At 36.8% G+C, this 25,450-nt stretch overlaps 1 protein-coding gene across 5 annotated transcripts in view; it reads left to right on the plus strand.

The window, feature by feature from the left end:
* Nucleotides 1-25,450, plus strand: part of LTBP1 (latent transforming growth factor beta binding protein 1) — a 209,614-nt gene that overhangs the window by 125,507 nt on the left and 58,657 nt on the right. For 2 of the 5 annotated variants that reach the window (XM_064509469.1, XM_064509472.1), the window contains exons 10-16: nt 7,744-7,866; nt 12,151-12,318; nt 15,613-15,846; nt 17,917-17,939; nt 19,158-19,257; nt 19,840-19,938; nt 25,319-25,444. In XM_064509469.1, coding sequence (XP_064365539.1) covers nt 7,744-7,866; nt 12,151-12,318; nt 15,613-15,846; nt 17,917-17,939; nt 19,158-19,257; nt 19,840-19,938; nt 25,319-25,444 — 873 coding nt within the window. The remainder of the gene's footprint in view (nt 1-7,743; nt 7,867-12,150; nt 12,319-15,612; nt 15,847-17,916; nt 17,940-19,157; nt 19,258-19,839; nt 19,939-25,318; nt 25,445-25,450) is intronic. The other 3 variants (XM_064509470.1, XM_064509471.1, XM_064509473.1) reach the window with 3 other exon arrangements.

The raw sequence follows: 25,450 nt of genomic DNA on the forward strand, positions 1-25,450 counted from the left end.
CAGCCAAAACACAGTGGAGTTCTCCTCCTAAATACTCTTCCAGGTGGAGGCTGCCACTGGGATACACTGGAGGGCTGATATTCCAACCATCTGCTTTTGTAGGTTGGTGTGCGGCAGAACAGCCCTGCTGATCAAGTAGTCCTTTTGCCCCATTGCACTGACCATAGCAGGCATCAAGCTCTTTAGGGTGTATTGGGCTGTTGATAATGTAGAGGACTAGCAGGCTGTGTAGCGTTTTTCTATTTCCTTCCCAAAGTGTCCAAGTAAAGTATTTCAGTAAATGGGCAAATTAAAGAAGGTTACTGTAGCTTTATGATGCACCCTGTAAATCACTCAGCATGTTTTGCATTAACCAAGCAAAGCATATTCTTTTAACAGCAAGGAAGTGGCAAGCGCAGATCTCATTATAAGTAGACACAGGAATTTTTTCCTAGAGTTGGATGTTTACACTTGGAATATTTTGTTATCCTTGGAGAAGGGATACCTAGACTACCTTATGGTGTCATTAATCCAGGAATAAAGCTGAAATGATTCACTTCCAGCATGTGTTTGAGACAAGCATGCCATTGCTTAAGCAAAGGTGGCAGACCTTTGCATGTAAGCTTCCAGTAGAGAACCAGAGTAGTGTCTGGTAACAGCTAATTCAGCCTTGATGACTGTTCTAATCTACTTTAAAAACCATTGTGGCAATTAGAGAATGCAAGCAGAACACTGGAAGGGAATAGCCTCTGCGGCGTGTCCTCCCTTCCAGCACCTGTTTGTTCCACATGCTGGCATATAGAAGAGTCAGAGAGATGACCTACTACTTTGTAGACTTCTGTACACAGAGAATACCTTAACAATAGTCAGAGGGAAACCTGCAGTTAGGTGTATAAATGCTTTGCACTTGTATTTAAAGTATCTCAGAACAGAATTTGGTCCCATATCTAACTTCTTCTCCTTTTGAAGTTTTGATTCATTTATTTTTTTCCCTGTCCTCAGAGTTCCCCAATGTGCAATGCATGTAAGGGAGCTGAACAAACAAATCAGCAAGCAACTGGAGTAAAAGAGCCTAACTCTCATAATATGGTTTGAGGTGTTAAAAAGCCGCTGGGTTTTTGAATCTTTAAGTAAGGAAGAACTGTTTAGAGAAAAGTAACAAATAAGGATTAGATTGTTTTTGAAAAGTTAATGCTTTCTTTTTTCTGGATTATTCAGTCCTTCCCCAAATCACAGTTCTTGTATGAAAACAGATTTTTGTGATGTCCGTTGGCTGCACCTAGACTAATAAAATTTATTTTACTATTGTTATATTCACACCATGTAATTCCAAATGTGTATGTGTAGCCATGGCTAAAGACTGAGGTCAGAACATCATCTGATTTTGTTAACTATTTGCAGAACAAGATTCTGGCAAAGGGCTTTCAAAACATTTTTTTGAGGGTATTTGTAATGCGAAACCTTGAAGATCGACATATCCTGAACAGAAATCCAAATAAAACTTCTTGAACGTTTTGGAAATCAAGGAGAAAAAGACATGAGTAAAGCAAATGGCATTTCATTATTTTAAATCCAAACAGATTTCCAGTCAGATATCTCAGTTATCCATTCATTTCCATCTTCTAGTCACTAATTAGTATATCTAAAGCTCTTTGAAGATGAAGTCATTATTGCTAGTGTTAGTAAAACTGCATATGATAATTATTATAGTTTATAATGAGTTCAATTTTAGCATGTGTTTTCCTGTGTAAGTGAAGAATATCTTACGTCACTGCCATATTCCTCCTTCACTTCTGATATTTAAAATTACTTTATTCATTCATAGCTGCACCCTTCACATGAGCGGGCAGACATTCAATTAAGAATGGCTGCTTTAGCTTGTTTTTTTCCCCCAGGAAATTCAGTGACAGAGTCATTAACACATTGCTATTTTCTAAGGCAGGTTGACCTGACACCCAGTAAGCCTATAAAAATGTGTGTGAAGGTGTCGAACACTAACTGTTGTTAAAACCATCTGTGTAAGTACCCCTTAGTGTTGAAGATTCTGGGAGAGTTTAGCAGTGGTCAGGGTGGTTTGGTGGTGATGGCTGGGCTGTTGGAAGCTAGAAGCCCTGCAGTGGCTCTAGAGGACGCCATAGTGGCTGACCTCGCCATGTGTCAAGCTGTGTGCTTAGAAGAGAGTGCAGGTGGAGCTGCAGCCTCATCCGCACCCTTTTGTGCACCCCTGTCAAGACCCTGGTTGTGGTAAAGCTTCGGTGCATGTGGATGAACTTGGAGGGCGGAGCCACCTGGGGTGGAACGTGGCTTCCTTCTGTGATCCACTGCAGCCTCTACAGAGTCAAAGGGTGGGGTAGAGCTGTCACTTCTTGTCGAGCTCTCATGGAGAGGGACTACCAAATCTAGAAGTACCTGGGACCCGTTCCCTGTGTCTGGCATGTATAACACTCTGAGGAGTAACAGCAAAGGGTCAGCTTGTCAGTCCGTGCAAAATAACATTGCTGCTTTGATGGCAGTGGAGTTGCAGCAGTTTATACCCATTGAGCAGAGTCAGGTCATACACATTATCAGGCAGCAACTATAATAAAATCAATGATGTATTTGTCAGTCCTTTGTAAATCAAAGATAATAGCATCTAGTCTGAGGGTTCCCTGTAAAGCCATGCAAGGTGCGGCTGTGTGAAAAAGCTCGTTGCTTAAGCTTGTTTTCTACATCTCTAATGCAGAGGCTTTTTACCAGTGGAATTTCACTCGATACGAAAATTGACGTTTCTCACTTTGTTTTCCTTGAAAACTGAAAACTAACACTTAAATAGTCTTTAGAAAGCTTCATTTACATGCGTATGCTTTTATAGTGGTGTTACAGAGCTCATTAAAACATTTTCTCTGCTAGAACTGCGTAAATGAAGGTGTTTGATCAGATTACTCTACAAATGTACTGTTGCCAGTTCATACTTCTGCATGATAAAAGATTATTCAGACAACTTTCAAGTAGCTATTTCTCTAATTTTTATAACAAGGACAAATGAATTCTCAGTGCTATACTGCTTTTATCTAAAACATTCTTTATGTCAATAAACAAAAAATAGAGAGGAGTGAAAAAAAGAAATCTGTTAATCTTCAACTAGATTTCTTTTCCAGCTGCCTGAACAAGTTGATTCCAGTGCAGTTTGCACAACTGGGCAGGCCTGCAGGTGGTCAAAAACATTCTGGGTAGGTGGCCATTTACCACAGCGTGAAGTAAAATAGAATAGATAGTAAAACTGGAAGGGATTTTTACCCAGAGTGGTTAAATAAAGACTATTCTTATGCGTTTGTTTCTTCCGAAAATTTGAAGGTTTTTATCAATTTGTGTCTTGTTTCTGTTGAATCCCTAGATAACTTGTGTAATTCAACATAGAGCATCAGCTCAATAATTCTGTGATGAGCTCATTCAGAAAACATGACTTGGAAAAGAGGCATTAAAAGTACACTATAATTAAGTTATGCTGAGGCATCAGAACATGCACAATAAAGTTAGCATTAAAAATTAGGCAAATTTAGAAAGAGGAATATCTGTATCATGAAACTTTGTAAAACATGAGGAGGAACATTCATTGGTATTTAAACACGTATAAACTGGTATTTACATGTAGCAGTACCCATATTAAATAACAATAATAGAGTACAAGTGAATGGGGTCTCTCTGGGACTGTAAAAGTTCCAAGACAATAAATAGTTTTAATACAGATACATTAGTGACAGCATCTGTGGATGTTTCCTACAGAATAGCTGAATCATTTGGAAAGAAAGATGATTGTGCATTGATGAATTATAGGAAGATCACCTTCCACCTGCAAATTAGGGACTGCAGTAAATAATACATGAAACCTGCACCATTAGAAGGCAAAACTGTAAAATGACTCTCCTAAAGTATCACCAGGTGCGTTGGACACATTACTGTGTCAGCTTCAGGGACAGGGGTGAAATTCAAATTTGTAAAAATTTGTATTATTTCCATTTAGATGACATTTAAACTAATTTTGTTTTAAAATATACTACAGTTAAAAATTATCTGTATAAAGGCTTAAATATAAACCATGTTAATAAAATTTTCATTATAAATTCCAAATAGATCACTGAGCTGGTAGAAGTCAACTGCCTAAGCACTTCTAGCTAGAGATATGCAAATATGCAAGATAATACATAGTAGTTATACCAAGTTAAAGGACATGGTTCAGTTGAATAGTACAGATAATACTTTATTAATAAATAATTCAAATTTAAGTTACAAAACAGGTTTCATAAACTTTTTTTTTCTCTTCCTATGCATCTCTATCCTTGCAGGAGTTTACTTTTTATTTTTTACGCACCTATAGCTTTCAGTATTTAAATAATAAAGCTTATCCATGTATACATTTTTTGAATTTCAGATGAAACTTGATGCAAACAATGAATAAAATCATGATCTAATAAATGAAAATCAATCCTTTTAAACACTGGAACTGTAAATGTACATAGGTTAAGCTGTGTGATTTCTTAAATTGCATAAATATATGCACAAAAATAGAGTATATCCCCCTGACTAGGAAGAAAAAGTGCCAAGTTTAGCGTAATGATGACATGTAGGCAAATATCAATATATTTTAATGGTTAACAACCAAGGAGACTAGGTCTTTCCTTAGGAAAATAAGAACTAGATTAGTATTAATTAAAGTAAGTTATCTTGCTCACTAATTTAACATTTGAATGCTCTCTTCATTAGGCAAAGCATTTTTGTGAATTCTGTATATCTATGTTCAGGAAAAAGCACCGTAACAAAGCAGTATGGTATATATGTCCCCTGAGAGAGAGCCTCCATTTTTATTTTTAAAGGGTTAATTTTCCAATAGTAAAAATGTATACTTAGTGTTTGTACAGTGAAAAAGTCATTTTTAAAAGTCTACCTATTAGTGTTAACTGTGAACAAATATATTCACTACACATACTTTGTCAACATTCATGAATAACTATTATTAAACAAGGGAAAATGAAAGCCAGATTAGAATGAAAGGCAAGGGTCTGTATTTAAAAATACGTATCTTAATTTTTATTATTTAATATCATCTTTCTTCCATTTCACTTCTCTCCTATATTTTTCCTGTTCCCCCAAAAAACTACACATGCTTTTTGCTACAAAAATTACAGGTGTAAATTTTTTGTGTAATTTGTATACTTGTGTAAGTATTTGTGTAACTGCATCGGGGATTTTCATCTTGAAATCAGTCCTGATGCTGAGAGCTTTCCTGTATTCCGAGTACGACCTACTGTCTCTTCCTCTATCTTGTTTCCTAGGAGAGAGTCAGTGCTTCAACAAAGCAAAAAGGATTGTTCCATTGCTTAGTATTTGAGGATTGATCCAACAACCCCAAATGAACCATAGATGGAAAAGCCAATGCTCATTTCTGAGTGCTTCAGTGTTTGCTTTATATCCACTTCTAGATATTTCATAATCATCTCTTTTTTTCATGTCCCTGTTGTGCCAGACTGTTTGGAAAGAGGAGAGTTAGCCATGTATCTGTTTCTCCTGACAATTTTACCACCGCTTCAGTATGTTTCTATTTAGGGATGTTTCAATAATTTCTTTAGATTGCTAGCTGTTAGTTTTGTTAAGTTCATTCCTCTCAATAGTTACAAATAAAATCTGGTATTGAAGCAATGATGGTATTTCCTTTTGGAATCAGTTGTCACTATATAGATTCCTTCAGTCATATTCTGAGTTTTCAGGGCAAAAAGAAAGAACCTAGTTAGACTAAGTAACTGGAGAAGCTGTCTAAAAATTTTCATCAAATGCATCAGGACAAGTCCAGCTTACTAAACCTTCACAATTTAGTAGTATTACTGAAATCCCTAAATAAGATACTGCTGTTCTTATATGGGCCATCTTCCTGCTCAAGGATTGGGTGGGTCGAAGGTAGACTGCTGAAGGAAAAGACCTTGAAGATATTTCAGCAGCTTTTTGTGTTCTTTTCTTACACCATTCTCCTCTGTCAATAGCTCGCTCCCTTTGAGGTCAGAAAGTCATATAGTCTGGGAATTTCACTGAAAAATTCCTTTGAGGCAGAGCTGATCTTTGATAATCCATCTGGTTTCCATCATATTTCATCCAAAGTTATAGGATGTAAATTATCACTCTTTGTCACATGTGGCTAAGTGCGTAGAGGTGAAGTTAATCCAGGCGGTGTCAAGATATTAGATTAGGTATAGGAATTGAAGAGTCAGGGATAACATGAACGTGGAATGTTTGAAAAAATCACAGCCGACAGAGCAACCACTAGAGTCTACCATCCTGTAAGTTTAAGTCGTACGCTCCTATACAGTGGGAGAGGTAGCCAAACTTGTGCAGAAAAATGAAGAAGAAGGTAATAATGCGAAAGATTCTTTCTACAGATTTCCAAAAGCAAAGTCCAGCGCAACATCTGGTCCATTTTGCATGCTCAACTTGTTACTCTCATTGATTGTATTGAGTCAGGCAGCAACACACAACGAAGTCAAATGAACCTGTGAAAGGTTTATAAACATTAAGAGGGATGGCAATATATTTTATATATTTTAGATAAAATGATTGCTAATATCCGATTTCCAAGGAGCTGGTTGGAATATCTGACCTGCAGTTGAAGCTTGTTGACCCAGCAATGTAGGCTTTTTTCCCTACTTTAGAGATAGGGACGGAAAGCCTTATGTAGAAACAACGTGCATAAACCTTTTTTAAGTAGATCTATTACAATATGCAGTCTTTAGTTTTCTAAAAGAGGAGACATAACAGTTTATGACAGAGAGATAAGTTATGCTTTTTTTTTTTTAGGTTTTCTTTATCAGTGCAAACCTACATTGTTACTGTCTCCTGAAATAAAACACTAGTTTGACTGACTTAGTTACAGATGGTATCCAGATGATTGTCAGACAGATTCTGTTCTAGGAGTAAGTGAATTATAACACCAGGTGTGATAAAGGCATGAGGCCCAGTATTTGGGGCATGGGAGAAAAATGCATTCAGTGAGACCCTGAGAGAGACAATGATGCAAGTAGCTTAGTAACTGCAAACTTTTTCAAACAGCTCTTGGCCGTTGTTAATTATTACAAGCTTGTGTTCCCACGCAGGCAGTCCTTTCCTCCCCACATCTCCTGTGTTCTGTACTCACTGAAGCATATTCTTGTTATTAAGCTGGTACGGTCTTTACACTAGAGATGATCTTTTTATGTTGTGCTCCTTCCAGCCCAATGGACTTTCAGGCTCTACTGCAATACAAATACTAATAAAAACTGCATTAAACTTGTCAAGCAGTGTTCCATCCTATATAGATTATAGCACATTTCTTGTGACTGCCCATATGTGCCAGCTTAAAACTTTGTTTTCGTGAATGTTCTTGCAAGTTATGTTTGACTGTGCAAGCAATCATCTAGTCAGGAAAGGAGGGGGTGATAACCCAGTAGAAGCGCATACGTATGTGTGTGTTTTTGTGTGTGTGTGTGTATGTGTATATATATATATATATATATATATATATATATATATATAAAAATTCAGAGTACTTGAGAATGATGTATAGATATAATTGCTTTTGTTATGTTCTCAGCAATGTTTTAAAATGTAATAAAAATGTTTTCAATATGGAAAAAAAATGCTGATTAGAGTATTAACTGGTAACAGTTTTCTTACCCCTGTTAAAAAAAGAGATAACTTCTGAAGAAAGATCAATATTAATACTCATTCCAGTTTCTAATATGATTTTTTTCAATTTTTCCACAGATATCAATGAATGTCAGCTGCAGGGAGTATGCCCTAATGGTGAGTGTTTGAATACCATGGGCAGCTACAGATGTACATGCAAAATGGGATTTGTGCCAGATCCTACTCTCTCAAGATGCATACGTAAGTAATAATGCTGATCAAAGTACCAAAATAGAAACGTATATGCACTTGAGAGATTTATTTGACTGGCCCCAGCTATCCCACTTCTTGCTGTCCTTGCCTCTTCATGTCAGCTTATTCACTTTGGTTAGTCAGTCTGAGTACCCATGCCTCACTCTTCTTTTCTGTCTCTATGTCCAGGAAACTTTATTTTCCCTAACAGCCTTCCAGGCTCCTTGCCTGCCTTTCAAGGTTTTTCTGTGACAAAACCTTCCAGGCTACATCCAACCTCTTCATCCACTTTGAGTCTTTATCAACTGACTGGAGTTCTCCTTCCCCCAGAACATTTTATCTCTGCTAGCACCCCAACCCAGATCATCTTTGTCTGTGTGTCCTCCCTCTTCCACCCCTGCAGCTTTAACCTGGATAGTTCTGATTACTGTTTTGGGGAAGCTGAAAGCCACCTCCCTCACACAAAGACCTTTTTCCTTCTCCACTGCCACTGTTAAAATCCCTGTCCCAAAGCGTTAGACCACTGGAACTTTTGGGGATGGAAGAAAGCTACACAAAAAATTCATGTTCGTAAAGCAATTCATTTTTCCTAGTCCAAGCATTAGGAAAGACTAGACAGTTTAGCCTTAGATTTGTAAGATAATGTAAGATCAGCTTGAAGCAGACAGATGGATTGGAAAATACAGTCCAAATGTTTTTTAACTTTATGTGAGAGAAAGAAATTCTTACGGTGTTAAGTGTCAAAGAAATTTAATGACAGGTATTGCTCATAGTACTATTCATTGTCAGTAAAAATGAAGTTTCTTTAAATATAAATCTCATGGTATAGCCAGAAGAATGTGTGTGAACTATATTAGAGAGCACTTTATCATTTTTGTCTTCCTTATTCTTTTCTTATTTCCAAAGAAATAGATATCTTACTTTATGTCTCAATCACCTGACATTTTCTCACAATGAGACTTTAGGTGGGAGAGAAAATAAGCAAATAAATTTGAACTATTTTTAAGAGAAGTACTTCTGATTTTTTAATGGCATGGGATACACTACTTTGTTACTGTAGCAAGAGAAAATGAGATAGTCAGATGTTTCCATCAGGTTGGCAGCTTTTAACAGTGTTGCATTATGCAACATAAAATCAAACATGGACAACACAAACTTAATTTGTTTTTCTCCCAGATAGTAATGTTGTAAACAATCGAGCCACTTGAAGAGTCTAACTGAAGAGCAATTGATCAGTTATATGGTAGCTGTGTCATCTCTGAATGAACTTTATCTGAAAAATACTGCTGTATTTTGGGTGAATTTGCTTTGCCATGATAGAGTTGTGATGAAATTAAAAAAAAAGAAGCGTAGAAGTACCTGATCTGGATTTTAATTTGCTAGCTGAAGTGCCTGTAGCAATCTGTGAGTGTCAGAATAAAATTTTGGACAGGCTAATGTATTTTGCTTCTGAGATGAGATGAATTGGTCTATACTGAATGAGCTCCATGTTGCTGTGGCTAAAGTGCTTACATGTACTTGAACTAGCTAGTTAAATTAGCTCAAGTATCTCTACATTGTGCTGCTAGCAAGTCTGTAAATCTGGCATAGACATACTTTTAGAATTAATTTTTTCTTTATTTGTTTAAATGGTTTTTGAGAGAATACACATAGGATTTTGGATGAACATGTCTTTCAGTAAGCATAAGAGAATTTTCGCACATTTGAGAAGTCAAATTTTAAGGCATTCCATTATTCTGATTTTTTTTTTTTTTTTTTGCCTAAGATATAGGGCTGCTGCTGGAAGGCTGCCAGCTCCATTACAGCACAGCCATGATATAATGCTCATAATATTAACGAAACCTTGTTTCTGGAGTGCAGTTCACAGATTAATGGGTAAGAGAGCCAGAAACAGCTATCCAGATTATCCAGGCTAATTCCCTACATGTTTAAGATTGTGTTTTATGTCACTTCTTACTTCTAAGTGCCAGTGCTTTGAGTTGGGAGCTGTGCCCAGTGGAATGCTGCACAGACCTCTCCATTAGCATCGTCCAGAGCTTGAAGACTAAGTGCGCTCCATGAGACTAGATTGGAAGTCAGTGCAGACAACATTTAGGACAGAAAAACAAGACAGATGAACAATGAAAAGTATCGTATTTTCATGCATATATAAGTCATGGGTGATTTAGGGGGGAAAAAAAGAGAACCAGAAAAAGCAACATCCTTTGTGATTAAGCAGCTGTGCAGATTAGACATGTTTTGGAAAATGCATAGGAGAGTTTTAACTGCAAACCCATTTCCACAGCAGTCTCCCTTCTGATTTCACCCAGATCACCTCCTCAGTGGCCTTTGCTGCCTCTCTCTCTCTCACTTTCTTTGGGTTATCCTAGGTATTTCTGAGAATCTATTTAAAAGCAGAGTTGCACTTAATATTATGTAAGGTGCATGAAAACCCTTTAATATCCGTGGATGCATTATGGTTCTAGCAATGCTTGCACATGGACTGAAGTCGGCTGCTCTGAATTCAGGGAGATTGAACATTACCTCCTTTTTGCATCCATTTCCAAGTGTGCATATCAATGGTACGATGCTACCAGCATCTTTCATAAGGCTTACTGCCACTTGAGTCTGTTTAAAATGTTACTTTTCTTTCTAAATGTGCATACCTGAGTAATATCTAATACCTAAAAACACCTCCATAAATTGTCTTCTCCTGCATTTGGCTAAGGGGAAATGTAATCAAGCTTGGAATAAACATTTAAGAAACTCTATTTTTTTGGCTGCACAACTGAAAAATTAAAGACAATGAGTAACTGGAATGTTAGAAAGAAGAAGAAAACCTCCCTCAGGGCAAGCAGGGAACTAGAAGAGAAGCAGTGTATAGTCACCTTGAATATTAACAGATTTCTATGCTTGTGTCTGTTTTTCCTATTACATTTATTAAACATTCAATCGAGGATGATCTTCCTCACATTTTTCTTCTGATTAAGAAGGATTAAAAATGAAGAAAGAATTTGGAAAAGGAAGTTGTGAACAGCATGAATGCAAATAATTTCTTCTGTTAATCAGCTTTTACTTGATTTGAGATCAAGTACCTCTGCAAGACAGAAAGAAAGCATAGAGAGCAACTGAATTTCTCACTTAAAAGTCTTTTGGGAAGTAGATTGACAAGTGAAAAAGATCTTATTTCCCAGGCTCCTTATCTGAGGTATCTCTAGATTTATAAAATATAATGTAGCCCAAATAAATCATAGATTAATTCTTTTCTGTTTTCAAGATCATAATCTTATGCTACTGGTTAATGATACTCAATCATTGAGAGAGTTTTTCATCATTTTGAAGAATTTTTTATCACTTTTAACTTAAAACACCAGGAAAAAAAAGGAGCTGGCAGTAAATTTTAATTTTTGCTTTTACACATCTTGTTGAAAATCAAATATTGCTTGTCTTTTTTGAGTTAAATGAACATTTTACCCAGAACTGTTAACTATATATGAATATGGATGCATAAATGAGAAAGCTGGATAGGTCTTTGCTTCACATTACCTCCTACTAGTCATAGCTTATGGCCTTTGTCTCTTTCATACTAAAACAATCTGTTACAATATTGTTTACCCTTTTGGACCAAGGAATTTTAAATTTCTGTGCAAGTCTTTCAAGTTTGGAAATGAGAGGGAAGAACATAGTGATTGAATGTGTGTAGCCTATGATATGACGTGTTGTCTTAGTGAGTATATTAGTAGTCTAGTTAAGGAAGCAGAGTCCAGAATGGTTCTAAAGTAATTCCATTTAGGCAGTAATTTTACATACAACATGTCTTTCATTTGACATACTAGCATGTATTAGAAATCAGTGAGACTTAGCAAAATATAAATATGTAATTGTCTCTTATAAGTAAGTTCCTGTATGATACTTAATCTTTTTGCAGTCTTATTTATATAGCTTATTTATAGCTGAATGTTGCAGTGACTGTATAGCTTGTCACCACTGTAAATTACTTCAGCAATTGCACTTGTGTGCAGATGCAGGAGCTGATTCTAATTCTCTGTTTTGGCAAGATGGTAACTACTGGTTTGGAAATCAGCTTTTGTTCTTCAGAAATATATTTTATCTTTGGTCTCGGATGGGTTGGAATTCAGGACTGTTTAATGCCAAATAAGAAATTTTTTTTATATATTGTAATTATGGCTTCAGAAATAAAAATTCCATAAATGGCAATATTAATCCATTTAACCAGTGCTGGAAATCTGGTAGTCTTTCTCTGTTTTGTTTTTCATGTGAACAGTACCCTCCTCTCTTCCATTTTCATTGCAGCTGATAGTCCTATGGTCACTGAAGAGAAAGGGCCCTGCTACCGGTTTGTTAGTGCAGGAAAGCAATGCATGCATCCTCTTTCTGTTCAGCTCAGCAAGCAGCTCTGCTGTTGCAGTGTTGGCAAAGCCTGGGGCCCACACTGTGAGAAGTGTCCCCTTCCAGGAACAGGTAAGAACTGCCCGTTAAAAATAGAAGCTCTCACCCACGCTATGTTCATTATGCTTGATTTTAAAAAAAAGAATCCAATACTTGATTAAAAAGTGAAGGAAAAGTGTCCATCAATAAACTATGACAGTTCTCCAAGTGATGATAGAATAATTAAATATGTATTCTTTCTATTCATAAGCATTCAAAATTAAAATAAAGGAATTTTCTTTGGTATGTAGTGGTAGAATTCCAGTCTGACAAATATTTGCATTTCAGAATGTAGTTTTAAACACTGAAGCTCCATCACATAGAGATAAATTTATAGGCTGTTAAATCCTGAGTATAGATCCAGGCAAATTAAACCAAAGACTTATCAAGACTTTTCTGTTGTTTAAGCTGCAGGTGAAAGGATGGCAGCAATTGAGAATTAGTTCACAGCATTACATGTGCTGTAGTTTCCATTACAGCTAATGGATATGACTGGGAGTATTTCTCTGTTTTCTCACCTTCCTTCATATCTTTACCATCCCTTTTGAGGAAACTGCTAAGTATGGTATTGACTTCTTAACAGTAACTGGAAGATAAACGTTTCATGCCATCTTTCACTTAAACAGTTGCTTACTTGATATATCAAGCCCATTTGTACTATCAGTGTTCACTTGTAGTCCTGTTAGTTTTTAAATATAAAAGGACTGTAAATACCAGCTTGGTTGATCACCACTCTTAGGCTGATGGAGTAAGCTACTGCTTATTATAAATTAAGATGTTACTCACTGGTTTGTAATACCTTCTGTTCTCTGATTTTGCTCAAAACTTAAATGACTGAATTTGGAGTCTTAGGTCAAAATCAGTTGAGCATTATTTTGCGTTCAAATGTATAGTCAAATTAATGAATATAACTTTTTAAAAAACCTCATTGCTCAAACTACTGTTATTGTAAGAGACTGTAATATATATGATGTCCAACCTGTTAAGTATATTAGTACAAGTATTTGTAACGGTAGTCCGCTGTTCTTACTGAAGTTGCTGCTGCAGATGTCACTGTTAAAATATGAAACAGATCATGTATTTCTCTGGAGTATTTTACTGAGAATTCTGATTTTCAAAAATAACTAAATATTTTGGGAATTTACTCCTAAAATCTGAGACATGATGATTTTAGAGAGTACCAAATTCCTTACTTATTTCAGTTGGGCTTACAAAAATGGAAGCAACCAAATTTTTTGAGCATTCGAATTGATTTTTAAAGCCATTACTTCCTGTATGATCATTAGGTTGCTAGTTCACTGATTTGTGTTTTAGAAGTCTGATTGGTTTTCAGATAGATAATATTTCTATGGCTTTTTAATGGAGCAAAAATATTCTCATCAAATGACTAGCAATTTAAATGGAGATGCTTCGTATCTATGAGAATATTGCATAAGTTCTCAAGGCTTTATGCCCAAAACTCTATGTAATCTGGGGTGGACAAATACCTCTTTTTTGCAAATTGACTGCTCTCTAGTCATAAAAATACATCATTGAATATTACATGGAATCTGTTATTTTAGTAACTGTTCTTAATGAAAAGACAGAATCTGTAAGTAGAAAATTCTGATGAACCAGGTGGGAAACAGTTTTCTTTCACGATAACTTTCATGATTTTAAAAGATGTTCCTTTCTGTAACAGACTAAATTCATAATGATCTTTTAGAGTTTTCCATGAAAAATGTGTAAAAGTGGGATAACCCAGAACAGAGTAGTGTATTTACCATAGCATCCCAGGTTAATTTCAGAATTATTGAGTTAAAAAGCCATCATCTCACTCTCTGATGGCTTTTTAATTATTTGTATGAAGTGGAGCAGCTCCAGAGAGACTGAGAGGCCCACTGCATACCCAGATGATGAGAGCACTTAGGTCTGAGTTGTAGTAGAATAAGGTACAGATTGCTATTCTGCATTTGAGGGAATATGATTTGAACCAAGACTTCCTACATCCCAGGTATGCATCAGGAAGGACAGACTTCTAATTTTCTCTGTCTTCCTTCTTTGACCAGAAATTCTACCCTTGATTGGGTGTTTTTGTGGCAAGTTTTGATTTGGGCATTTTCCAACAAAAATCATTTTGTTGTTCTGAATCCACTGAATTTAATCAGTTTGACCATTCATCATTTGTATTACTAAGACTCCATCTGAATACACTTCCAAAAGTATAGGGTTTGTAGTCCAAAATCTGCAGTTATGTAATTTAATCAATTAATCTCTGGGGTGTCTATAGCTAGTATTTTGTGTTCTTATTTTAGATGCTAGTTCTTTTTAAAACGTTGATGTATTTTCAAAGCAGAATTTGTGGACTCATGGATGCCTCACTCCACACAGCTCTTAGGAAGCTATGAGGAATCGTATCAGTCACATGGGAGACTAGATCTTTGGTGTTTCATCCCAAACCTAACATCAGCATGGCTGCACCTAGAGCATTGAGGGCAATGAAGCACTGCCCATCAAGACTCCTGAAGCCTTTTGTCCCTGACAAGTGCATAGCTATTATCTTTGACAAGGAGGAAGGCTGACTGTATTTCTTTTTTTATCCTAGCCTTCCACTAGGACTGCAAAACCTGATGCCCATGCAGAGCAGCTGCAGAGATCAGAGCAGGTGCTGCTGCCTGACTTGCATTACTTTTTTCTGTCACAGTCTTATAAATGAGATTATTTCCCCTCTCTTCCAGTGGTGATTTGGCTTTTTATGATCCCCATCTTGTTTTTATCCAGCCCACTGAGATCAGTGGAAAGGCTTATTCAATTCAGGGGAATTTGAATCAGAGCTGGTATGAGACCTCTGGTGTAGTGAAATGGGATCCTGTGAATGAATGTTACTAATTGATACTCTTCTGCTCCTCTAGTACAGGGATGGTAAGCTTTTTCCCTTGGTGTCTGCAAAAAGGGAATGGTAGAAATAGTAATTTTTATTCCTTATGCTATGTAGGTGGTGATGGTAATTTATCTATGTAAATTCCTACCTAGAAAGGATATACTGTTTGAAGAGGATTAAGAAAAAATGATCTTGATATGATGATAGATTAAACATAACTGAAGGAAGATGTTAAACTGGAGTAGAAACCTCCTTGGAATAAACTGAGCCAAAACATGCTTTGGGGAGAATGTTCAGTCATATTAGCATGCAATGCAGAGTTTGCCTTAAAGTGTTTTTTTTTTTTAATATAAATGTATATATAGTAGCATATTAACTTTATTAGTGGTTTTCATTATATTTTCCACTATGTCAACATATTGCACTTTTAGACTCCTAAAAGGAATATTTTCCCATCCCAAATCTAGCTGCTTTTAAGGAAATCTGCCCTGGTGGAATGGGTTATACGGTTTCTGGCCCTCACAGAAACAAGCTATATCATCACCCTGCAGTTAGAGTACAGCCACCTGTCATTGGCAAGACCCCGATTACTCAACCTGTTGCTAAAGGTACTTCTCCTCCACCTCTCCCAGCAAAGGAAGAGCCAGTGGAGGCACTGACCTTCTCACAGAAAAGTGAGCCTGAGGTGGCTGTGCAAGAAGGTGAGTGGCAAAATTTAGTCTTCCTCTTTTTCTGTGCGTGTGTCTTTATTAATGTGTGTCTTTGTGCAGTAGATGTGTAAAATGCAGGACAGAGGAGTTACTTCCCACAGCAGAGCGTTCCAAATCGTGGAGCATGTTGTGTTAAATGGTTTATTTCTGAAGTTTTATTTATAGCTCCTACCAGATGCTGTAAGCACCACAGGGAGAGATCACCTTGATCTGATTAGTTTTTATGATAAGGAATGGTAAATATTTGTTTTTAAGACTTCTTTAAAGCTATTAATCATCTCCATACTATAACAAAAGACTCATCTCAGGCATTGATTTACTAGTATTTGAGGTTGCAGGAGTTAAGGGGATTTCATCATCTTTCTTCTGCACACAGCTCTAGATTAGCACCACCTGATGTGGGGATGCTTCCCCATCACGTGGTCTGGCCTCACTCCTGCAGTCGTGCACTCCCCCAGCCTGGCCATGTTGCACCAGCTCCTCTCTGCCCGGCTTTTTAATGATTAGCTGGTTTCTCTAAGATAATTTTCTCAGTTTTTGTATGGTTTTCTGCAACCTCCTCTAAGAACATTCAGCAGCTGAAAATGTCCTGTGCTTGATAAAAATGCAGAAACCAAGACATGCAGAAAGCAGCACTGTCATAAATGCATTGCCAGCAAGCCTGGCATGAACTGATTGTAGGCAAGCAAAAATATGTTGCTGAAGAACCTTTTGATGATATTAAGTGCATAGTATGTTATTCCCAAATAGCAGTTATGCAACTGTATGTCAGGCCATTCTTAGAAAGATTTTCAGTCAATTGACCTGCAAAATTCTGTGTGACATGGTTTGATTTCCTGTTATAATCAATGCTCTAGTTTTGCTTCCAAAACACAGATGGAGCTAAAGTGAATCTGGAAAGAAAATAAGCGATTTAAATATACTTAGAAGTCTGTACTGAATCGTAAAGTCTTGCATCAACCCTGGCAGCCATTATATCAGCTTTTCTAGGTTACAAAGCAGAAAAAAGTGGTACATAGTTTACTAAAATATTAATTCAGTAATCAGATTGCCAAATTCTGGTTAATCTTTGAACACAGAGAATCTGAAGAAAACAGAAGTGTTAGTTTGAAAAATGAAAAAAATGACCTTTAAGAAAATATAAAAAATATGCCTGCTCTAAGTTAAGGATGGCACATAGGCATGTTTGAATTTTATACTCCACTTTTGGATATGTTTGCATTTCAAATTCTTGAGATTTTATCAAAAGGTCTTCTAGGTCTGCTAATCAGCCACCTGAAGAAACTAGAGCTAGAAGAGCAAATTTTTTTATTTATCTTTTTTAAATTTCCTGTGGAAAATGTTGATCTGGAAAAGAAAATTATTCCTGTTGTTGTTGTTGTTGTTGTTGTTGTTGTTGTTTTTGTTTTTTTGTTTATTTTATTTTTTTTACAGAGGCATATAGGTTTTCATCAGTAAAAGACAAATCTTAAAAATGCAAACAGTAATGGAAAATAAACTTTTATGAAATTTCTACCAATTACTCTCTCCTTTCCTTCCTAGAGAAAAACTGTTTTTGGTGGGAAAATCACTTTCAGTTGCTTTAAAAAAGACAGTTTTCAAAAATTGATGTGTGAAATTGAATTACTGCACTCAAGTTTGTTGATGGTTAGCCTTATCCCATTACAGTATTAATTTATTTTTAAAATATTAATAGAGGTTGATATTCTGTGGAAAGGATTTAGAAGTTTAAATCAGCCTGTTAAGTGAGTTAATAACCAGTGAGTTTCTCAGATGTTCTGGCAATTTCTAAGGAAACGATTTAGAAATCTAAGAAGCTGAAAACTAAAGAAATAGTTGTGAGGATTGGTTGGTGCATAGAATCTTATTCTGGTTTCAGATTACTTTTTACATTTGCTCAGGAACGTTACTTCAAATTTAAAGTGTTTTAGGATGAGGTGATAGCATGAAGTTTTTCTATGATGACAAAAATTACTTTTAAATATGATCATAGTTTTAAATAGAATGTGTAAGTAAACATTATGTGAAGGCTGGTTAATTTTTTTTTCTTTCTGTTTTTAGTGGCAACAGCAGCCCCTGATCAGGTAAAACATGAAAGCTTGTTATCCCTTGAGTATGCTGATACTTCAGAGAAATGTGCTCCTGGAACAATGTAGTAATCACATTTTGAGTTTCTTGTCTTTCAGACTTAGATGGCCAGTTTTTATACGTGTACTTTCTGATTAATTTTTCCAAAGACCTTTACCAGCAGGAAGAAATAGTTGCTCAGGACATGAGGTCTGATTCTCTGAGTCAGCCTGATATATCTAGATATTAGAATGCTGACCACATGCACAGGATGTGATGTGGAGGCTAGGAGAAGGATTTAGGTTTCCTGAGGAGCAAGCAACTCACTGTGGACTTACAGTGCAAATCTGGAGGCAAAAAGATCTTGTCATTGTTAGATATAAAAACAGGCAGAAAGTGAGATAAGGCAAGGAGATGACTTTAACCCTCTCTTTAGGGCATTGATAGTGAGTCTAGTGCTGTATACGTGGTTCTGGAGCCTATATTTTAAGTAGGATATTGAAAATTGCAGACAGTATGAAAGAGTGCCACTGATGCTGATAGGTAGAGAAAATGAATTGCAGAGAAATGGTATGAGACTTTGGGGTGTATTTGTACCACTTGCTTAGCAGTCTTGTGTTATAATATGCCTAAATCAGATGAATAAGCTTTTTAGGATTGCTGTGTATTCAGTGGAGAAGAGCAGGTGTTTATCTGCCTTAAGCTCCCCCTTCTAGACGTTCTAGATTATCTCCACTGAATATAATGGGATTGGTTAGGAATAACTGCAGCTGTGCTTCATTTCATTTTCCTAAAGACTTACAAGCATGTAAGTCTTTCATGGAAAATAAGATGTTTGATGCAATGGCTAAGAGAGAACCTTTCACGGTGGTCAAAGACTTGGAGACATATGTGACTGTATACTATTTGTGTGATGCTGACCAGCAATTAAATACTGTTTCTAAGTAATTAAAGAGTAGAAGACAGGAGAACTAAGGAGTGGTTAAGCCAAAAATAAAGATAGAAGCTACATGATATGTTTCCTTAAAATAAAATCGACGTTAAATTTTATGCCATTGTGTAAAAACAGTATCCTGTGCTCTTTCATGCTTAAATTGGTGATAACTAATGATGTCCTATGAAAAACAGGCATGGGATAACATCAGCAGTTTCTCAGGCCAGGGGTTTGAGGGTTATTACAACAGCTGAATTAGAAGATTTATTCTCAGAATGTAAATTTTTAATCATTTTTTTAGGAATTAGTTTCGTTTGATCAAGAAAAGCAAATCCTAGAGCCTGGTCAGCCTCAGCTTTCTCCTGGGATTTCAACAATTAACCTGCATCCACAGTTTCCAGGTAGCTTGTTTTGACTTTTCTTTTAGTAAGAGACAATGCTTACAACCCTTCAAAGAATTGGAAAACAGCAGTTGTAACAGAGATTAATGAAAAACTGATCACAGCTGAATAAGCATTTTTTTCATAAGCAGAATACAAAAAAAGAGAAGAAAAAAATATGGAAGCAGAAGTGGGAGGAATCAAGAGATTGATATTAGTTGGGAGACATGTTAGGAGGCAAAAATAGATATTTTAGGCAAAGATGATACCATTTAAAAAAAATCTGGAGTATGCACATGAAAATTGTGATGTCAGCAAAGTTGAAGCCTTGTACCTCTTTCAAGATGGAGCTTTACTTAGGTGCTTTCTTTATGCTTAACTTCAGCTGCAGAAGTTTGACCATTATGCTTGATTTCTTTAGCACCTTAGTTTTTTTCACAAGAGGTGAAACAATGGAAAACCCACTTATACTATTTTTTCTACTTCAAATCTAAGCAGAGTAAAATAATGAAAAGCTTCATAGTGTCTGGCTAGTTCAGTATCACATGTGAATGCTGTGAGGGGTTTTTTGGATGTGATTGATTTCCGTTCCATGTCACACAGTAGTGATTGAGAAAACATCTCCTCCTCTGCCTGTTGAAGTTGCTCCTGAAGTCTCTACTTCGAGTGCAAGTCAAGTAATTGCACCTACTCAAGTTACAGGTATTGTACTTCCTTTTTAGAATTAAAATAAATTAACATATGACTGTGAGTTCCTGACGTTATAACTTGTTCCACTCTACTTTAGTATTAGAATAGCAAATAGAGAGAATTTAGCTGGAATACGCAGTAGAAAGATACAAAGAAAGGGTACAGAACAACACAGAAATGAGTGTGGTAACAGCAGATCCAGGGCTGGAACTTCCCAGCGTGCAGCTACCACTTTTATGCCCACAAAGAAACATTAGATGCAAAAATTAATAATTCTGCCTCAGATTACTTGATGTGCAACTGAAGTACAACAGTAAATGTTCATATTTGCATTCACTTGAATTACAAAGATAAAAATGCAGGCACGATCTAAAGGGTTGCACAACTCTACTTCGCTATGGTCTAGTATAAAGGGGCTTTAAATTATAGCTGGAGTCCCTAGGCACTACCACAATTCAGAAAATGTAGTAAATTAAGGTAGAACAGTCAATGAAGAGAACAGGTACGGTTCACTGTGGTGGGTGCACTGTCTGTGCTCCAGACCTAGGATAGTAATTCAGACTAGCCATCCTGTTGGAAGGGAAAGGTGCGGACAGTGACAAGATGAGAGGATACCCTGATACAGGCTGTGCAAAATCACAAAACGAGCCAACAGCAGCCAGCTGGAAGAAACACTGGCTGAGGAGTGACAAAGTTCACTGTAATGTTGTCCAGGGTGGCAGAAATTGAAAATGTGAAAGTCAGAGAGAGGAATGGGATGGAGGGAGCCTACCTATTTCCCCCCGCCCCCCGCCCCCATTCAAGACTACCAAGAGGCCTCTGAAGATAGAGAATCAGATGAACGTTAGATGGCAATGAGGGTGTGAGTCATGTGAAGATGCTGATAAAGAAGCAATATCACCTGATACTGTGGGCTGCTAAATCAAGGGTTGTGGGCTAAATAAAACTCTCATTCAAAATCAAAACAGAGACAGCAAGACAGAGAAATTCTGCCAGACACAAGATGTAGTGGTGGATGATGAATTTCACCCACAGTCTGTCTGCCTTCTAGGTAACAATAATAAAAGTCCTTTCTAGCCATGACAGCGGGATTATAGGTGAACTGAATATTCACATTGTTATACTCATTTTGTCCCTTGACCCAGTAAACAGCTGTTAGATATGATCGCTCTTTTAGGTGTCTGAAGCAGAAACTCTTCTGAGTACAATGAATGACAAAGGCCCTCTCTCCTTGAAGATAAAGGGGATTGTTTCCAATGTAACTCCACTAGAACTGAGACAGAAGGAAGCAGGCAGCAGGCTGTGGGATGTAAATGGTATCTTCTCTTTCAGCCCATTTCTGCTCCCGTTTCTTTGTCCACAGTGTTCTATGTTCTTTTCTTCTACACATGCAGGCTACATGAGAGCTTTCCTTTGAAATTTTCTGTCTTACCGGTGCAGCTAAAGCATCTTCTCCCAGACCCTTCTGGCGTTGCTCAATTTAATGCTTCGTGACCAGTTTAGAATTTAGAATTAGCATGTGCACAGGGAGTTCTGTAGTGCTGTATTCATGGCCTACCATTTCTTTTGCAGTCTGCATATAGTTTTCTTTACTGCTATCCCAATTCCTGTGCTATACATTAAAGACTGTTCCATGTTTTTACATCAATACCCTTCACAGTACCTTTCCCTTATTTTGGGGCACTTTGAAAAAATGATCCCTTCCAATTGGTCAGATAAATTTCAGTACTAGTCTTGATATCTCTGTGTATTCCAAACTTGTGAACTTCATTTCTTTCTTTGGTGTTTGTGCCCAATTTTAGCCCTTGTGTAGTTGTTTCCTTAGATAAGTTTGAACTTCATAATTGGGTGAGAGCTTGCTGATCTAGTCCAGCATGCCTCACAGTCTTCACATTCCTCTTTTATCTTTGTGCCTCTGCACATTCAGTGTTATCTGAATATTAGAGTCATTGAATATTCCTCTCCTTGTAGTGTGCTCGCATTGTAAACAACTAATTTCAGTTGCTTGAAATTGTCAGTCGGCCATATCCCGCAGAGGGTTGTGGGGAATCCTGTAATTTTTCTTCTTGCAGTGTCTGGCACACTCTGCTATGCAACCACAAGGATAATTGTTCCCAACTAGTATGACAGTAGCATACACATTTATTTGCATGCATGTTTCAGTGTCTAGACTGACTTGTGAAGTACTTCTCTGTTTGAATGTATTCCAAAAGGCAAGTAATATCTGCCAAATGATGTACTGAAAGTACAAGTCATGGAGCTTTATTTGTCTGTGGGATACTGCCAGATCCCTGTGATGCATCTAATTTGCTGAAGAAATTGGCTCCTGCCATGTCAGTAAGTGTTTCACACCTTGTGGGTAAGAGGAAATGTTCCTTCTGAATTTTGTGCTTCAGCTCTTTGAGGTCAGTTCAAAGTTTGAGAGTGCACCTTTTATCTCTGCAATTATCCAAGAGTGAACCTAGCACATAGCTCTTTGGGAGGGCGCCTGGTGCTGTGGTGGTGTCAAGCACTTGGGTCATTTTCAAGGCTTCTGAATAGATAACTGGCTTTGTCTTCACCCCCAAGTCTGTCTCCTAAGAAGTGAGAGACTGCTGTTTACAGTGAGCACTTCATACATGGCAAGTAGATCAGGTTTGGGATGAGTTAGAGTTGCTTTTCTGGCTCTTTTTGGCCCATTTGGCCTCAGATGAGGTCAAGCCCATGACTGGTGACAAGCTTTCTTTGGTGCCTGCCACAACGCTGTGTTTTAGAGTTTCAGTTCAATGCTGTGTTTTGTTTTTTACTTCAGGACTTCAATCTTATACTTCTTTTGAACTGCATTTCCGTTTCTCTTAGTACTTTTTTGTGCTTCATTTCTTCTCTTGTGTATATATTTTGATGAGCTTTTTTTTTGATTTTGTAGCTTCTTTACTGTCTTAAAAGAATTGTTAAGCTGAAGTCACAGGTTGGAATTTCAGTTTGGCTTTTTGCTTGGCGTATGGGTGTATAATGTATATTTGGAAAATGCAGTATTTGTATGTTAGGAAGAAATGAATAAGGTAAGACAAAAGGTTGCTTCATCAAATAGGTTGCATAGTAACTCTTCCTCTGCCTTTTTATTGTTCTTCTCCAAAACCAAACTACTTAGTGGGCTATCTTAATAGCTCATATGCACGAATTCAATATCCTTATCAAGAAACTAGATCATTCATAGATAAAACATTTCTTAAAAAATTTTGATGATCAACCATTTCCAGAAGGGTTTTGAAGGTGTTCTGGTCTTCCTCCTTTTCACCCTTAGTATAGAACATGTTGTATATATATAATATGTTAGCTATGCTTTGAAAGGCTCATTTTTGGATAGTGAATACTGTGAATACTACACTAGGAAAGGTGGTGAAAAACAATTTTAACTAAGAACTTAGCAAGGCAGAAGGTTTTTAGGTTTAAAAATGGGATGGGGATTGATAAGATGAAGATTTTAGGTTTTTTTCCACCTTTATTCAGCTCATACTCCCCACAATAAAACAGCTGTGCGTTTTCATAAAGAACTCTGCTATGTTAGCAGGACAAGTCCTCAATTTTAGGATTCTGAGCCACATGTCCAAACTTTAGACAGTTTACCCAAGTATTCATTAAAAATTATACATTATCACAGTCTTTGACAGATATAGGCTTTGCCGGGAGATGGACTGATCAGGATGTTCTACAAAAAGCAGATGAGGAGTTACTCATCTGCTGTTATTTTGAAATGTTTTTCTTTGGATTAGTGTGCTTCTTCCTACTTGGCATATTAAATGTTGCCTTTTCCACACCCATGTGTCAAGTAGAGAAAATAACAGAAACATAAGTAATGTTCCCTTCATAGCTGAAAGTAGTCAAAGTGATAGTTGATGTGTCTCAAATGCATCAAAATTTTACTTTTTTTTTGCTTAAAATTTTGCTATAAATTTGAAAAAAAGGTCTATGTAGTGTGTATGTATACACAAGACCACTGCAATGTCAAATTGACTAATCTCTCAGAATTAACAAGTGATTGGAATATACAGGTAAATACTTCAATATACGTTATTGTATATAGTAGAGATGTCTAGGCCTACAAGGAGTTCCCTGATTTGTATTTACACAGTGAAATTGCACAGGCTTGAGTAAAAGTTTAACTCTTAAAAGATGACTTTCCTTCATGTGGTCGTGGCCGGTGTGCGGATTTCTGAGTTGCATGTAACTTGCACAGGGTGTAGATCACCCTGCTATTTGAGGTATGATTCTGTCACCAATTAATTCCTCCTGAATCTGCTGAAAGAGCAGAGAAAGTATGCTGTCCTTCTGTAAGCATTCAGCTGCCTCCTCCAATTACTTATAATTACAGTTTGTCAATCCCATTAGAAAACTCTATTAATGGTAGATGTCAGCCCAGAATTTGGAAATCAGCTGTGCCCTGGCTGTTCCCCTTCTGCCAGCTAGCTCCCTGCCTCAGTGCAGGGAAAGGAAGTTACACCTCTGTGTACTGTACATCAGTTAGGAAAAAAATTGCAGTTTTCCATGTTCTGCTGTTCTTTTGCTTTCTCAAGAGAAAAGAGTGGAACTACAAATTGCTGTGTGCTGCAAAGGAAGTTAATTAGGTTGCATGTTATAGCTCTTAAATAAAACAGTCTGTTGTTCAGATACAGTTCCAAGTGTTGTTCAAACATTTAGGAGATAGCAAAGAACAAGTGAGGTAAGATTAGGAGGACAAAAACCAAAGTAGGATAAAAACACTGAATACAGATAGAACTAAGATGTTTCCGAGTGCCTTAATTCTGCACTGTCAGAGTTGGTTAAATTTTATTTTAACCTATTTCTAAGTAGTCTGGATTAATAATTCCTCTTTAGGAATCATAACAGTTTCTTTCAAAAAATTACCATTTCATATTGCTATATAACCTTAATTGAAATTACAGCTAATCATAGTCATTAATGTTTTTGTTTCATTTGAGAATTTCTGAAACTACTGTGAAGGTTTAGCACCCAATACTGCCCAGATCTGAATCTTCTTTTCTTACAAAATATGTCAAAACCATTAACAAATGCATATTCTGTAAGAATAATCAGAAACCCTCCAGAGTTATTTTCTTAACCTTGTCTGAGAAGATGAAATTGTGTAAATTTTTGTTTTTATACTATCTTCATTTTGCTTCAATTTTTTATGTACCCGGATCTTGGATAGTACATGCGAATATATCACTAGGGAAATGCGAGATGTTTTTCTAGATCTTCCAGATAAGTTCCCCTTACGAAACTCTGGACTTAGAAACTTGATTTACAGTTGCTTTCAGGCCCGGTCTTCCCGTTTGGATTACAGGATATTGTGCACTTACTGAAATATGTGGTACAGTCTAATGTTAAGCATTTTTTTGTTTGTTTGCTTTAGAAATCAATGAGTGTACAGTTAATCCTGATATCTGTGGAGCAGGACATTGCGTTAATTTGCCTGTAGGATACACTTGCATCTGCTACGAGGGATACAAACTTAACGATCAGCAGACAAAATGCTCTGGTATGA

This window comes from Dromaius novaehollandiae, chromosome 3 (assembly GCF_036370855.1).
Source record: "Dromaius novaehollandiae isolate bDroNov1 chromosome 3, bDroNov1.hap1, whole genome shotgun sequence".
Classification (NCBI taxonomy): domain Eukaryota; kingdom Metazoa; phylum Chordata; class Aves; order Casuariiformes; family Dromaiidae; genus Dromaius; species Dromaius novaehollandiae.